This window comes from Arachis ipaensis, chromosome B9, assembly GCF_059453495.1.
Source record: "Arachis ipaensis isolate K30076 ecotype BB chromosome B9, ASM5945349v1, whole genome shotgun sequence".
Classification (NCBI taxonomy): Eukaryota; Viridiplantae; Streptophyta; class Magnoliopsida; order Fabales; family Fabaceae; genus Arachis; species Arachis ipaensis.
Genome location: NC_142444.1, coordinates 23,004,104 through 23,019,791, shown reverse-complemented (window position 1 = coordinate 23,019,791; position 15,688 = coordinate 23,004,104). Strand labels below are relative to the sequence as shown.

General features: G+C 34.5%; 1 protein-coding gene across 1 annotated transcript; it reads right to left on the bottom strand.

Annotated features, from left to right (window-relative positions):
- Positions 1-9,885: 9,885 nt before the first annotated feature.
- Positions 9,886-15,315, bottom strand: CLPP5 (nuclear encoded CLP protease 5). The gene is made up of 9 exons (XM_016320346.2): positions 15,006-15,315; positions 13,626-13,742; positions 13,435-13,549; positions 13,253-13,345; positions 13,000-13,045; positions 12,812-12,884; positions 11,750-11,784; positions 11,180-11,268; positions 9,886-10,391 (listed from the first exon to the last, which is right to left on the bottom strand). Exons 1-9 carry the CDS (start codon positions 15,134-15,136, stop codon positions 10,170-10,172), a joined length of 921 nt encoding a protein of 306 aa, XP_016175832.1. The 5' UTR covers positions 15,137-15,315; the 3' UTR covers positions 9,886-10,169.
- Between the last annotated feature and the right edge of the window lie 373 nt (positions 15,316-15,688).

Here is a 15,688-nt window from a genome sequence, read left to right as displayed (position 1 = left end):
TGGCTAGGTACATCCGACTTTAGAAATTTCTCAGATGATGCTTTGGGTCAGTCGTCGTATAAATCCATGTCAGGGTTTTTGAAGTTCCTTGGAACTTTTGCCCTCATAATGTCTTCACTGAATAGATCTTCTCCCCCCAAGGGGAATCTTCTCGGTCACTGCGAGAGCTTATACCTCGGAGATTAGATTCTAATCTCAAGAGCTTTTTTTAAAGATCTTTTCGTCGCTCGATCTCTCTCCTTAGGTTTCTCTCTGTTTCTCGCTGTCGTTCTAGTTCTTGTTCCAACTGTTCTAGCCGTCCTTGGTGGCGGTGAAGCAGCCCCATGAGGTCGGTGGCGTGAGGTTGCCCCTCTTTTCTGGCCCATGTACGTCAGAGGGGTTCCCTTTAGGTCTTTTACCCCTGAGGGGCCTTCTCTGTGTTGGTTGTCCGCTCCTTGCAGAGTGATTATGGCTCTGTCATTGTTATCCGCGCCTTGGTTTTCTTACTCAGATTCAGATGCGGTATTTCCATCCTCGTTCAGGTCGTCCACCATCATGCATTGATCTCCCAGGTCCCCAGCAACAACGTCAATGTTACGTAGATAACCTGAGATAGGTGGATTGTGCTTGAAGGATTGGCTCAAGCGTCAATGGAAGGTGGTCTCCAACTTGTTCACGTTCGGGAGCCGCCGTCCGAGTTATGTGTTTGGAGAATGGGGAATGGTACCTGCAAAGACACTCCGATGCCTAAGTTAGAAAGGGGTTTAGCAGGTTTAGAGTGTATTGAAACTTAAAGATACCTGAGGAGTGTCAGTGTATTTATAGTGGTGATCCAATAACCACCGTTGGAATAGTTCCACTTTTAAAGGTGGATAACCGTCCCTTTATCTTAGGGTTGTTGAAATATTGCTGCTGGAAGTGGATGAGAGATTTTAGGGACAATTACTTATTTGAATAAATGTTACCTGCCAGATTATTTCGAACCCGACTTCTTTGGAGAGGAACTTATGTCAAACCCAACCTCTTTCCTAAGAGGTCGGTTAGGCGGTGACGCCAACCTTTGGACTGAGCCTTTTTGTCTTACTTGGACCTGGACCACAGTGTTAGATCAGAGTATGAACATTAGGATATCCCTAATAGGCACTCTAGTTCGGATAAATATTTGGATTCCAATAGAAATATCAGACTTTTTCAGATTTATGACTTGTTCTAAATCTATGGTATAAATATTGAGAATTCGTATAAGGTAAATCTCATCTTTCACATCTAAAAAAATAATACAGTTCTCAAAAAAAAAATGTATTACACTAGAAGCAATGAGAGCCAATTTGACTTCCGAAATAAGATTAGAGACCCGGGTTCTAATTATAATTTTCATGAACGAAAATAAGCTAGCAATAACAACTATACAAGTTTGATTAACATCTCCAACACAATTAGTTTAATTGGTTCCCATCGAAAGCTGGTAGCCTGCTAGTGCTATAGAATAACTAAAATTTGAATAGGATCTACCGCATATACTTGAATTTATATTGGGATTAACATAAGCTAAAAGTGTTTCAAAAACTTGTCATAGTTTTCTCATTCTACTAACTCCTTTCCTCCTCTCTAAAAATAATACAAGGAAGAAACATAATAGAGAATCTTAATAACAAAAGAAAGTGTCTCCGGTACAAAATTTGGCTCAACTAATTTATGTCTCTATTAGCACAATTTATTCACCACTTAATTGAGAACATAAGTTTAGAAATGCATCCTCACTGTATGGAATTGTGAGATCTCCATTTGGATGATCATAACTGAATTCTTCCTTGTTACACAAACTATATGTGTGTACTAATAAGTAATAACACATGGAATTGTGAGATCTCCATTTGGATGATCATAACTGAATTCTTCCTTGTTACACAAACTATATGTGTGTACTAATAAGTAATAACACATGTATGTAGCACCTCGTGAGGATCGTTGCTATATATATATATATATATATATGCAGGTCTCGATTATCCTCGTATAGTGTACTAGGCTTGAATTGGAGAAGACATTTATATTTGTTCGGTACACCATGGGTTTATTTTCAATTCACAATTAAACCTGCTTCCACCCAACCAAAATAGAATAGCCTAAGGCTCTAAGGGTATTTCCTTTACTCTGTTGGAACTACGGCAACTGAGTTTGACTATAATATCCACACAAAACACAATATATTTGTATGAGGAGATGCAAAATAATTTATGTTGTTTGAGAACATATATTGCATATAGTTACTCAGAGCTTCCTTTAAGCAATTTCCTTGAGAAATAATATTTGATAAGATGGGGTCAACCGTACCAAGTACAAGGGATCACAAGAAATCACATGTTATTGACAGAAATCTTTATTAATGGCCAAGTGAAACCTAGTTCTTGCTCTTGCAATGTACTGCATTAGTTGGTAGACACACTGTAAACATCTCACGTGTCTTACGCTCTGATAATGAAATCAATAAATGATGATCAAGATTCAGGACCTTATCTATTGGTTTCTTAAACAAAGTATTTTAAAGTACAAAAGTGAACCAAAATTAGGTACATGATACGGAGCTAATAATATGAACTTCACACCTTTCAAGGGCAACATAATGTGGAACTTCTCATGGGAAACATGATGCAACATTAGACTTAGTTTGCATAGATGTGTTTATGTTATTTCAAATTTATCTCACAGATATATACTAGTTGGCTGTTACACCTTACCATTGAGTTGCGTGAACTAACATGTAGGAGGCTATGATTATGATCTATTATTGGCTATTGAGTTTCATATGCATGACCCAATCTTTCAACCCCCTTCAACAATCATTTCTCTTGCTTTCATAAACAACACAACACAACTCACTGGCAATCTGAAGATCAATACTTGAACACGTTCTTCTTAAGCACTAGAGCTTTCGCTTGCTCTTTCCATTCCCAACATACACAAGAAAAATTTTGGTTTCCGTTTTCCTGTCGTCGAAAAGGTATTCTTCTCAGCTAAGCAAGCAATTTCAGAATCCGCGGAAGCCCAATGGGTTATCTTGCAGTGTATGTCGGAGATAATCAAAAGCGTCATGTGATCCCCATTTCATTTTTGAATCAACCTCCATTCCAAGAGTTGAGTGAAGTTGAGGAAGAGTTTGGATATGAGCATCCTTTGGGAGGTCTTACAATTCCCCTTGAGTTGAGATTGATGAAGAATCTCAAAATGAGATTGATTAACATAGATTAGCATACATGTTGAAATAGATTAGTATAGAGAATTAGAATGACAAATTCAAAGAGTATGTGTTCTTTTTCTTTTTTTTTTTTTGTGCAACACAAATTGACAATGAATTCAATCATTCATATCTATAACATCTTTCAATTCTCGAAGAAAGTAGCAGCCTATACATGCAAATTTACTTGCATGAGAAAAACCAGATTTGACCGTGCTAATAAATTTCAAGCATGAACATAGCACATCAGAGAAAGAAAACTCTACTGTGGAACCAGCTTCACCATTTCAACTTTATATGGTCAACTATACCATCAAACTTCAATATTTTAGAATAAACAATACCAGATGACATCATTCCACAACATAAGTGTCAAGCATACCATCATATCCGATTTTATCCACTCATAGGGACTAATATCCTTCATCGCAGTTCAATTTCTTAGGGCCACATATATTATTACATCTCAATATTGTTGGATAGAAAAATCCAGCTATATCATACATCACCACAATTTGATTTTGCAAAGTCATATAGGTCAAACATATTACTCTTCCACACATTTCATTTTTCTAGGCTCACAAGAATAATGAACATGATCCCACAATTTTACGATCAAAACAAATCATTGCACAACTTTTTTCAAAGGACAAAATTTTAATTTCATCCACTAGTAAGTGAACCAAAAAAAAATCATCACAAAAGAATTGAAATGACTCTACAACTAAGTTGTCATGTTGTAAAAGTCCATCACAAATTAATAATGAATTCAATCACTCAATTATTTTCTGTTTATATATAACATCTTTCAATTCTTGAGCACCTTATATATGCAAAGTTACTTGTAGTGAGAAAAGCCATATTTCATTATTCAATATTCTAATAAATATAAAATTCAAAACATGAACAAGAACACATCAGAGAAAGAAAACTCTATTTTGGAGCCAAGAGATCCCTAACTGCATTTCAACAACATTGGGGCCAAAAGATTCTTCACCATATTTCAATATCATATGGTCAATTATACCATCAAACTTCAATGTTAATGGGCCAAAAAGCTTAATAACATCATTTCGCAACAACACAAGGGTAAGCATATCATCATATCCGATTTTTTCGGGTCATAGGGACCCTTCATCACAATTTCATTTCGTAGGGTCACACATCATTGTATCCGATTTAATCGGATCATAGGGACTAAAATCCTTAATCACAATTCAACTTCATAAGGCCACACATATCATCAATATAGGTACTAAGATCCTTCTTCACAATCCAATCTCACAGGGCCACATATATCATCATTCCAACTTTATCAGGTCATAGGGACTAAGATCCTTCATCAAAATCCATAGGGCCACAGATATTATTACATTTTAATATGATTGGACAGAAAAAGCCAACTAAATTACCCTTCCACACATTTCAGTTTTCTAGGATCACAAGCATCATCAACATTATTGCACAATTTTACCATCAACAAATCATTATACAACTTTTTCAAGGGACATGTTATTTGATCCACATAGTAAAAAAAATCATCGCAAAATAATTGAAACAATTCTGCAACTAAGTTTGTCATGCTGTAAAAGTCAATCATATATCATTCTGCGACAAATTCTTTTCCCAAAAGGCTCAAACATACATTGTGCAAGGTAGAATTGAAATAAATTCAAACTCTAAGAGTCACATCCAAATCATAAAAATAACAGAGAAAATAGTCCATCCCCAAAACTATCAAATGGCAAAACTCAATTGTCCTTAATAACAGAAAAATATTTGGGGCAATAAAGAAAAACCAACTCATCCCCAAGATAATAAAAAAAATAACACCAATAATCAAAAGCAAACCTTTTTCTTTTTTTTTTTGGACATGAATATATTCCATAAGAGCAATGATTTGCACACAAAATTTTGTAAAACACAAATTAACAATGAATTCAGTCACTCAATTATTTTCTGTTTATCTATAACATTTTTGACAAAATAATTATCTATAACATCTTTCAACACGTGAGCAGCTTATGCAAAGTTACTTGCAGTAAGAAAAACCAGATGTTACTGTTCACTGTTATGATAAATTTCAAAGCATGAACAAAAAACATCAGAGAAAGAAAACACTATTTTGGAGCTAAGAGATCCCTCACCCCATTTGGAGCCAGAAAACCCTTCACCAAATTTTAAGGTCATAGGGTCAACTTTACCATCAAACTTCAATATTCATGGGTTAAAAAATACCAAATAACATCATTTTGCAACATAAGAGTCAAGCATATCATCATATCCAATATTCTTCGGGTCATAGGGACTAAGCTACTTCGCCACAATTCAATTTCATAGGGCCACGCATCATTGTATCCGATATTTTTGGGTTCAGTCATAGCGACTAAGATCCTTCACCACCGAGTCATAGGGACTATGATCCTTCATCACAATTCAATTTCATAGGACCACACATCATTGTATCCGATTCTCGAGTCACAGGGACTAAGATACTTTGCCACAATTCAATTTTGTAGGGCCACATGTATCATCTTATCCAATTCTATCGCGTCATAAGGATTAAAATCCTTCATCACAATTCATAAGGCTGCATATATCGTTACATTTCAATAGCATTGGACAGAAAAAGCCAACTATATTACCCTTCCACACGTTTCAGTTTTCTAGGATCATAAGTACCATGGACATTATCACACAATTTTACCCTCAATAAATCAGTACACAACTTTTTCAAGGGACATGTTATTTGATCCACATAGTAAAAAAATTCTTCAGCAAAAGAACTGAAACAATTCTGCAACTAAGTTTGCTACGCTGTAAAAGTTAATCATATATCATTCTGCGACAAGTTCTTTTCCCAAAAGGCTCAAACATACATTGTGCAAGGTAGAATTGAAATAAATTCAAAGTCCAGAGTCACGTCCAAATCATAAAAATAGGGGAGAAAACTCTGCATCCCAGAACTATCAAATGGCAAATCTCAAATGTCCGTAATTCAATCACAGAAAAATACTTGGGGAAATAAAGAAAAACCAACTTTTCCAAAACCAATTCATTCCCAAGATAATCAAAAAGTAACAAAATAATAAAAAAGCAAACCCTTTCTTCTTTTCTTGCACAAAAAAGGCATCTTTATAATGAACTCCGACGTTAAGCACCAAAATGCAAAAGAATTTTTGGGTTGGGGGGATGGGGAATCTTTATAAAGAGAACCAACTAAGAAAAGGGGGAATCATCCCCATTACCGAAACGTGCAGATAATGAAATTTCTTCTCCCACCATTGTTGATTCATACGTTCTTTAAAACCCTAATCAAGCAGATTTTGCAAAAGCACCAACAATTCCCCTCGCATTCACCGTTGAAATTTTGTTGAACTGAGCCTCCGAAATTCACCAACAGTAGAGCCTCGATCCCATTACTCCGTTTCCATTCCCAAAATGAGATGTTAAATTCATATTTATTTTTTTCACCTCTCTTTTCTAATTAGAACTCCTACGTATTATTGTACTTTTGTTGTAATTTTTTATTTTTCATAGCATTTTGGTTCTAGCACATCATAACCTGGTCTATGCCATTGTAGCTTGTTGTTTGTCTTGCATTTAAAAATTAACAAAATTAATTGCTTGCCAAAACAAGATTTGAGACCAATTTCTTTAGTGATGTACAGCTTGCTGAGACAATAAAAAATCAACTCAAACAACCCAAATAAGGAGAGGCAGTGAGATAAGTGGGCTTCGATTTTGGCAACTGAGGAGAGGCAGTGAGATAAGCGAATGATTCCAACGACGCCAACAACATAACACAGATGATGGGCAGTAATAGTCGGTGACCGTGAAGAGAGGGAGTAAGGCAGTGAGGGGGAGGGGAAAGGAAAATAGGGTTATGATTGATTAGGTTATAATTATTTACATTTTTATTTATTTTTTCAGATCTATAGATCTACGGGTATCTACCTAAAATTCACAACCCGATCTTCCACACGTTTCAGTTTTCTAGGATCATAAGTACCATGGACATTATCACACAATTTTACCATCAATAAATCAGTAACACAACTTTTTCAAGGGACATGTTATTTGATCCACATAGTAAAAAAATTCATCAGCAAAAGAACTGAAACAATTCTGCAACTAAGTTTGCTACGCTGTAAAAGTCAATCATATATCATTCTGCCACAAGTTCTTTTCCCAAAAGGCTCAAACATACATTCTGTAAGGTAGAATTGAAATAAATTCAAAGTCCAGAGTCACGTCGAAATCATAAAAATAGGGCAGAAAACTGTGCATCCCAAAACTATCAAATGGCAAATCTCAATTGTCCGTAATTCAATCACAGAAAAATAGTCGGGGAAATAAAGAAAAACCAGCTTTTCCAAAACCAATTCATTCCCAAGATAATCAAAAAGTGACAAAATAATAAAAAAGCAAACCCTTTCTTCTTTTCTTGCACAAAAAACGGCATCTTTATAATGAACTCCGATGTTAAGCACCAAAATGCAAAAGAATTTTTGGGTTGGGGGGATGGGGAATCTTTATAAAGAGAACCAACTAAAAAAAGGGGGAATCATCCCCATTACCGAAACGTGCAGATAATGAAGTTTCTTCTTCCACCATTGTTGATTCATACATTCTTTAAAACCCTAATCAAGCAGATTTTGCAAAAGCACCAACAATTTCCCTCGCATTCACCGTTGAAATTTTGTTGAACCAAGCCTCCGAAATTCACCAACAGTAGAGCCTCGATCTCATTACTCCGTTTCCATTATTAAAAGTTATAGCAGAGAAAGAAAGAACCCAGCAATTGGAAAGAAGAAGGAAAAATAAAGAACAGCGGTACCACAAAATACCAAATTTAAGAGGAACAATAACCGCTTATTGAGAAATCACAACCAGCGTAGCAAATGAAGTTGAAAAAGAGTTTCGCATTCTTAAGCGTAAAACAATTATATGTGGGACAACCTATAAAAAATAAAAGATAAAAAATTCACTTACAAAAAAATTTATTTTGTTTGTGTGTTGTCATTGTGTATCAACACTTTAATTAGTTTTTTGGAATTTAAATTTATCTATCATCGTCTATTAACCAACCTATGTTAATTTAGTACTTATTTCCAAGTTTACTTGAATAAAGAACATTGATTAATAATTTAGATTTTGCATTCAATTTGTAAAAATAAAATAAACCACACAAATAAAATAATAAAGTCATAGAAATACACGATACAATTATAATAAACGGAATACATGAAAGATATGACACGGTTAGTTATTTTTTGTGGATTGATTAGAACAGTCTCTTCGAATATGGCCGATTTACTTGAATAATCCACACCGTTTTTCTTAGCATTCAACTTTGTCCATCTCATTGCGAAATTTCGTAAAAATTGGTTTGCCGATTACTTTTTTAGGCATGGCGGGATTAGGACGCAACTGTGTTCTTACAGGTGGCCCCACCCACCGACGCATAGGCCGAACGCACTGCTCTAGCAGCTCACGTCCAGATCCTCTCATCCTCTTGCTCTAACATTTATCTTACCGATCTACCAAACATCCGAGAAACCGAACAAGTTGAATGAATGTAGGTTTCTCCTCTGCTTAGTGATTTTGTAACATTATATGTTTCTTCTTCTTTTTTATTTGATTTTTTCTTATTTTTATTCTTGTGAAGAGAGTGAAACAAAAAGAATTATGAGAAGATAAAATAAGAAAAAAAAGATAAATAAAAAAAGAAGATGATGATAATGATAATGAAGGAGGAGGAGGAGTTTTGAGTTATCATTAAGTAATTTTGGTGCTTTCTAGATTTAAATAAGGTACACCTTTAGTCTGTGCTTGTTTTGAATTGAGTTTATTTGTGTGTCGTCATTATTAAATAATTTTGGTGCATTCTAGATTTCAATAAGGTGCACTTTTGGTCTTGAACATGTTTTGAATTGAGTTTGTTTGTATATCGCTATCATTCGGGAATTTCAATGCTTTCTGTATTTGAACTTTATACATATAAAAAGACAACGACGATGATAATAGTAAAGAGGAGGAGGAGGAAAAGGACGGAAGAGATTGAAGAAATTCAAATGAGTAAAAAAAGAGGAGGAGGAAGAGGAGGAAGAGATGAAGGAGGTAGTGGTGACAACGATAATAAAAGAGAAAGATGAGAAAAAAAGAGAAGAAAAAGAAGACAACGATGATGACAACAACGATAACAATAATAACGATGACGATAGAGAAGAAGGAAGAGGAAAGGAGAGGAGAAGAAGAAATTAGGAGGACGAGGAGGAAGAGGGAGAAGAAGAGGTGGTGGTAGTGATGGTGACGACGACTATGATAACGAAAAAGAAAGGCGCGCATCAATTAAAAACCTTTAATAACAACTTGGTTAGGTATTTTATTTAGTTGTAGAGCTTTTTTTTATAATTTTATATATCTTTTAACATAATTTAATTATTTCGGTTAAACTACAATTGAATTGATTAAATCTTTAAACCAGTAAACCAATAACTAAAACAGTTTAATAACCGATTTTATGTTCAAAACCTTGCTTACGACCCATGCAAGTAATTTTCTAATGATACCAGTCAGATACCTGATTTTCTCACATTATTATGTCTAATCAATATCAGTAGAACTTATGGCATAAATCAGCCATTAAGGCATAATAAACCATAAAATTGCAGGAAAATTAAATATAATTTAACGAGGATGAACCATACGAGGATTAAGATCGTATCAGATCATACACATGCAAGATAAAAAAGAAATAGGATCCCACCTAAAAGCTCCTGTCGTATAAACTACTCGAAAGGAAATAGTATCCACTTTTCATCTTTCTTTGGGTACAAGGTTACATAAATATCATCATCCGTTTTAAAAAATAATACAGTTTAACTCGACAAAAACCAGCTTTCTTGTATAAAACTGCTTTTTATGCCTAGGGAAATAAAGTGCAACAGTTTCAAACAGTAGCTCTATCTTTACCCTCTGCTGCAGCTTCTAATGGTTGAAGAGCTTTAAGAGGATTCATAATGACACCATCTATGAGTCCGTAATCTTTGGCTTCTTTTGCACTCATAAAAAAATCACGGTCTGTGTCCTGGTTAATCCTCTCGAGACTTTGGCCGGTGTGATAGGAGAGATACCCATTAAGGTTTGCCTTGTGATGCAGCATTTCATTTGCCTGAGGATTATAAATCAAAATTAGTTTTATGAGACAAGATCTGTGTGTAAATAAAAATTTGCAAACATTCAACATATCTACTGCAGTGGAGTCGCGGGTGGTAGAGTATCAAAAAATGAATGTAGTCATTCCATGGCAGATCCATTTTACAATATCAATTTAGATTTGCTCCAGTTCGATTAGATACTATGGTTAGAAGAATTATGCATGGAGCAGTTTGACTTAAATTGATATCGACTCTTAAGAAATCAAAAAATATGGTTAGAAGGATTATGCATGGAGTTAAAATTAAAATGATACCAACTCTCAGAATTTGATGACATATATATGAATACTCAACAAATGAGATAGATACATCAAGATATTCAGAATGAATAATAATAGTAATTTGGATTTTTATTAGTAAGTGAAGGTTACTAGGTTATCTGGGAATTAACTATGATTATGGTATTCATCTTGGTCTAGTTTCAGTTAACTCATGGGCTTTTGACAACTACCCCAACATAGCCTTTAATTTTCTATGAAAAAAAGGTATAGAAGTCATTATATTCATTGATGCAAACAAGAAGTTTATGCTATAATAACAAGGTTTAATTTTGATACACTGAGCTTCTAATAAAAGATTTTTGCAGAGTCAACCAATCATCATCTATTAGCATAACCATTCAAGAAGCAGGTGTAAGATTTAACAATATTTCCTAACATGATAAGACATGAATGGATAATAATGTCAGTACATTCAAAGATAAATTCGAGAAAAAAATGGTAGAGGAAAATGGGTACTATACCTGAATATCTATGTCAGTTTGCCCTCCTTGAGCACCACCAAGCGGTTGATGGATCATTATCCTTGAATTAGGCAAGCTGTATCTCTTTCCTTCAGAAGTGAGAAAGGAACATAACTTTAAAAAGAAGCATTTTCAATTTTCACCAAAATAAAGGGGAACTGCACTCTCTCAAAGTTGCTTAAATGATATTACTCCTCTATCTTGAAAACATACAAAGCGCACCCCTAACATGAAAATATAAAGAACGAGCTCTCATGATAATTTTCTTCCTATTAACTCCCAGTATAATGACAATAACCAAATTGAACATCTTTTTCACATTTTGATAACAAATGTTGAAAGTCCCTACTATTGCCTTTGACATTAAGTCTTAGGTTAACCCCATGTTTGGTTCATAAATGTTTGCCACAATTAAGTGGTTTGTTTATATTAAAATAGATTGAGCAGTGTCACATTTACATCGCACAGGGAAGGGAGTGTAAATTTCAAAATAAAAGGAATAAACACTATATTTTATATTACTCTTGAATGAGGAAAGTGCAATATGGTGATTCAGAGTAGAATCATTACCTTTGGTTCCTGCACTAAGCAGAAAAGCTCCCATACTGCTCATGAAAAGATTTATGTAAGTATGAATGTAAGTTAAATATGTCATTTAAAAAAGAAAGAAACAAAAAGGTTTCAAACTAGGAATCATTCCCAGAGTACAATTGTCAACAGATTTTGGAATCATGGAACTATTCCATGAACATATCATCACCAAATAATAGATACAACTTATTTCTCATGTTTATAATGGCATATACTTAAAATATAAATTCTGCCATGACTAGTGAGTAGTGACATTAAACAGGAAAAGGTAGGGACTTAAACCCAATTACCCAGAGCATAAAACCCCAAGGTATGTAAGACATACATTTGAAATATAAATATTCCCTTAAGAATATTTCTCATGGACAAGAAGGTGAAGCTCTTGGGTTTTGAGTTCAATATAAATATTCCCTTAAGAATATTTCTCATGGACAAGAAAGAGAAGCTCTTGGGTTTGAGTTCAGAAGTACATAGTTAGTATTGTTGTCAACAATCCTAACACTCAAAATGATGTAATTGTAAGTTGTACCTCTCCTCCCATTCTACTTCTGCTATTTTATTTGGGAGTCAATCATATACTGGAAAAAGGCTATAGTCAAAACCATAACTACCAGTGGAATAAATCTTCTAAAATGAAATGGCAGCCTCCAATAGCTCTTAGGACCCATACTGGGTGGCTACACCTTAAGTCTACAAGATCCTCGTAATATATTATTCACCCTAATTAGCTTTACCATGATGGATATACTAATGATAGGGTGAATACAAAATAAAATGAAAACTAGCAAGAGGCCAAATGAAAAATGCAGATAAGATATAATCATGTTCACAAAAAGATATGCAATTTGCTAAAAATAGAAAAGATACAATGAAGGAAGGGTCTCATGATAATTAAAGGTTGATCATTGTAATCTTTGTTGTCATAACAGCCCAAGAAAAAAAAAGACAAAAAATCAATCTCATAGCAGCATCCAAATGGTCTAGAGGTAACTTGAAAGGTTAAATTAACAAAAATGACCTAAGGAACACATGAAACATTACCTAGCCGCTAGTCCAACGCAGACAGTGGATACATCAGGTCGAATATGCCTCATTGTATCAAATATAGCCATACCTTAGAAAAATAACAAGATGGTGTTGAGTTTCTGGGTGAGTCCATGTATTTGAACAACGAACATGATATAGTAAATATGTAATGCTGGATAAGAGTTACATGAAATTTTGATTACCAGCAGTAACTGATCCTCCTGGAGAGTTTACATACATGACAATATCCTGTATAACATACCCAAAATTAGCAGTGGATTAAGAGCAAGATTTTGAGTTTAACACGACCAAAAAGAATTAAAGATACAAAGACAACCTCAACCTCAATACAACCAGTTTGGGTTCATACAACGTAAATATGAAGTCCCACTACAGTTCCCATGCATTCAATAGGATAAACCACAAGTCTTCAATGACTGAAAATTAAGAACAAACCTTGTTAGGATCAACAGCATCAAGGTAAAGGAGCTGGGCCACTATGATGTTTGCCATATCATCATCAACTGCTCCACCACAACGGATAATTCTCTACATACCAAAACATTATTAACAGCTTGAAAACTCACATAATGAGAAAACTCGGCATTATGCAACAAGGGTTAAAATAAATTTCATACATATTGAAAAAGTTGACTTATGACACTCTGGAAACGCTCCTGCACCATGGGAGGTGGCCCTTGTCCCTGTGCATATGCAGGGAAATAAGGGGAAGATGGGACTTGCAAATCGTTCCTTCAATAAACAGTTAAAGCAAGTCAACAATATTAAACGAGTAAAAAGCTAAAGCAAATAAGTAGATGAAAGCTACCTTATGGACCAAATATCCTGTCGCAAACTCTCAGGTGTCCAATATTCATCACCATATATTGCTTTCACAGGAGACCTTTTAGTAGCCTTTCTATTATCGACTGATTTCCTTAAATTCCTACAAATCACAGCAAGGATTCACCCTCTTTATTGAACCAAATGTCCCAGAGAATAATTAACAAAGAGAGAGGACTAAAGTACAAATAAAAGGTGCAAATTTAAACATTCCATGCTTTACCTAGCAAAATTCCAAACCCCCTATATCCCTATCTTCCCTACTCATTGAGGTATAGCCTATATGGTTCGTTTTCTACTTTTTTTTTCTTTTCAATTAAAATATTTAACTAACTGTAAAAGTGCTCCAGTATTTTCACCTTGTTTCAGGGATATTCAAGGTTAATGTAAATAAGATGATGACAGCAACACAGTGAATAGAACGGACAAGTGACATTTTTTTTATAATTATTAATACTAACATATAAATATAAGAGTAAAGTGACATTTAGATCCCCGAAGATGTTGATCTTGGACTAAGTAGTCGTTGAAGAAAAAAAGTACCAATTAAGTCTTCTAAGATAGCAAACGTCGACATATATGTCTTTCTGTCAATGAATAGTGCAAAACAAAATAGAATTGTCCATGTATTTCGTTATTTATAGTGGTGGTGCATGTCTCGTTACTGTCACATAAGCAGGAAAACAAGGTAGTTTTAGTGAGTTTTTATATATCCTTTATCGACCACTTTTTATTTATCACAAATCCTATCAAAACAAGTGACGTTTCACGCCAAAAATTGTTATCTACATTACTATCTTTCGTAGATAGACACATCAGAGTATTTAACCATACATATAAGTATCACCGTTAAGTTTTAGTTGATGAATTGATAGGAGAACATCATGTGTCCACCGTTTGCTATCCCAGAGGACCAAATTGAAATTTTTTTTTTTAAGGAACTAATTAGTCCAAAGTTAAAATTTTCAGGACCTAATTGTTACTTTCCTCTAAATATAAAGATAACAACCAAAAGAAAAAAACAAAAACAGAAAACAAAAAAATTTTCAAACTGGAACGGTGGAACCTGTTAATAACAAAGAAGAAGAGGGGGTACCCGACCTACTTCTAAATTGAATTATTCTTTTACAGCTAGGTATAAATAATCCTAATTCATCTAAAATAAACCGATAAACAGATAAACAAAGCGCATAACAACAAATTAGAAACCTCGAAGTTGCAGATTACTAATCAAAATGCATACTTGACAACAAAATTCACATTGAGTCTTAAAAAACACAACGCTCAATAACAGAAAGAACACGCAATTGATGGTATAGAGGATATTAAATATGGATAAGTAAAAAAGGGGTAAAAATGTAAATACCAGGAGAGGAAAGGGTTGGAGGAGGAGAAGGACAGGGTGAAAGTGTGAGGAGAAGACGAGTGGGTGGAGGAAAGAGCGAGGGAGTTGAGCCTAAGAGAGGAAGTGGGAGTGAAAAGGCAAGTGTGTGCCATCCTTATTCGAAGAAGGAGGTGTGTTTTGTTTAGTTTTGTTACTTGGAGGAAGAGAGTAAAAGAGTCGAGAGTGAGGGCCTTGTTATCTGGACGGCGCACAGTGGAGAGAAGAAAAGATGTTTGGGGCCAGATTGTATGACGGTGAAGTTGATTTGGGAATTCGGAATATCTTTTCACCACTAAACTCGCCGTGTACGTACAAGCTATTTAAAAAAAAAGGACCTTTCAAAATAATAATTATTAGGAAAAAGATGAGGAGGCAATGTATGTTTTATACAATGTATAAATTGGAATTAGAATTCAATTAAAGGTAATTAATTAATTTTAAATAATTTTTAATTTAAAATTTGAATCAAATCATGATTTCCGTCAGTTATGGAATCAAATTAGGATTACCTAACTAAATTAGATACAATTAATTAATTTTGAGTAGTTTTCAATTTAAAATTTGAATCAAATCATGATTCGGTCAGTTATGGAATCAAATTAGGATTACCTCCCTCTTTCAAGGAACCGGATTCGGTGGTCCCAGAACGTTTGGATCATTAAATA

What these genes read in the sequence shown, in the direction of transcription:
- CLPP5 (XM_016320346.2), bottom strand. Translation starts at nt 15,136, where the DNA reads ATGGCACACACTTGCCTTTTCACTCCCACTTCCTCTCTTAGGCTCAAC. An exon ending in TAAGTCAACTTTTTCAATAT is followed by an intron (nt 13,346 to 13,434) that starts GTATGAAATTTA and finishes TTTGGTATGTAG; the next exon opens with AGAATTATCCGTTGTGGTGG. An exon ending in GCTTAGTGCAGGAACCAAAG is followed by an intron (nt 11,269 to 11,749) that starts GTAATGATTCTA and finishes TCACTTCTGAAG; the next exon opens with GAAAGAGATACAGCTTGCCT.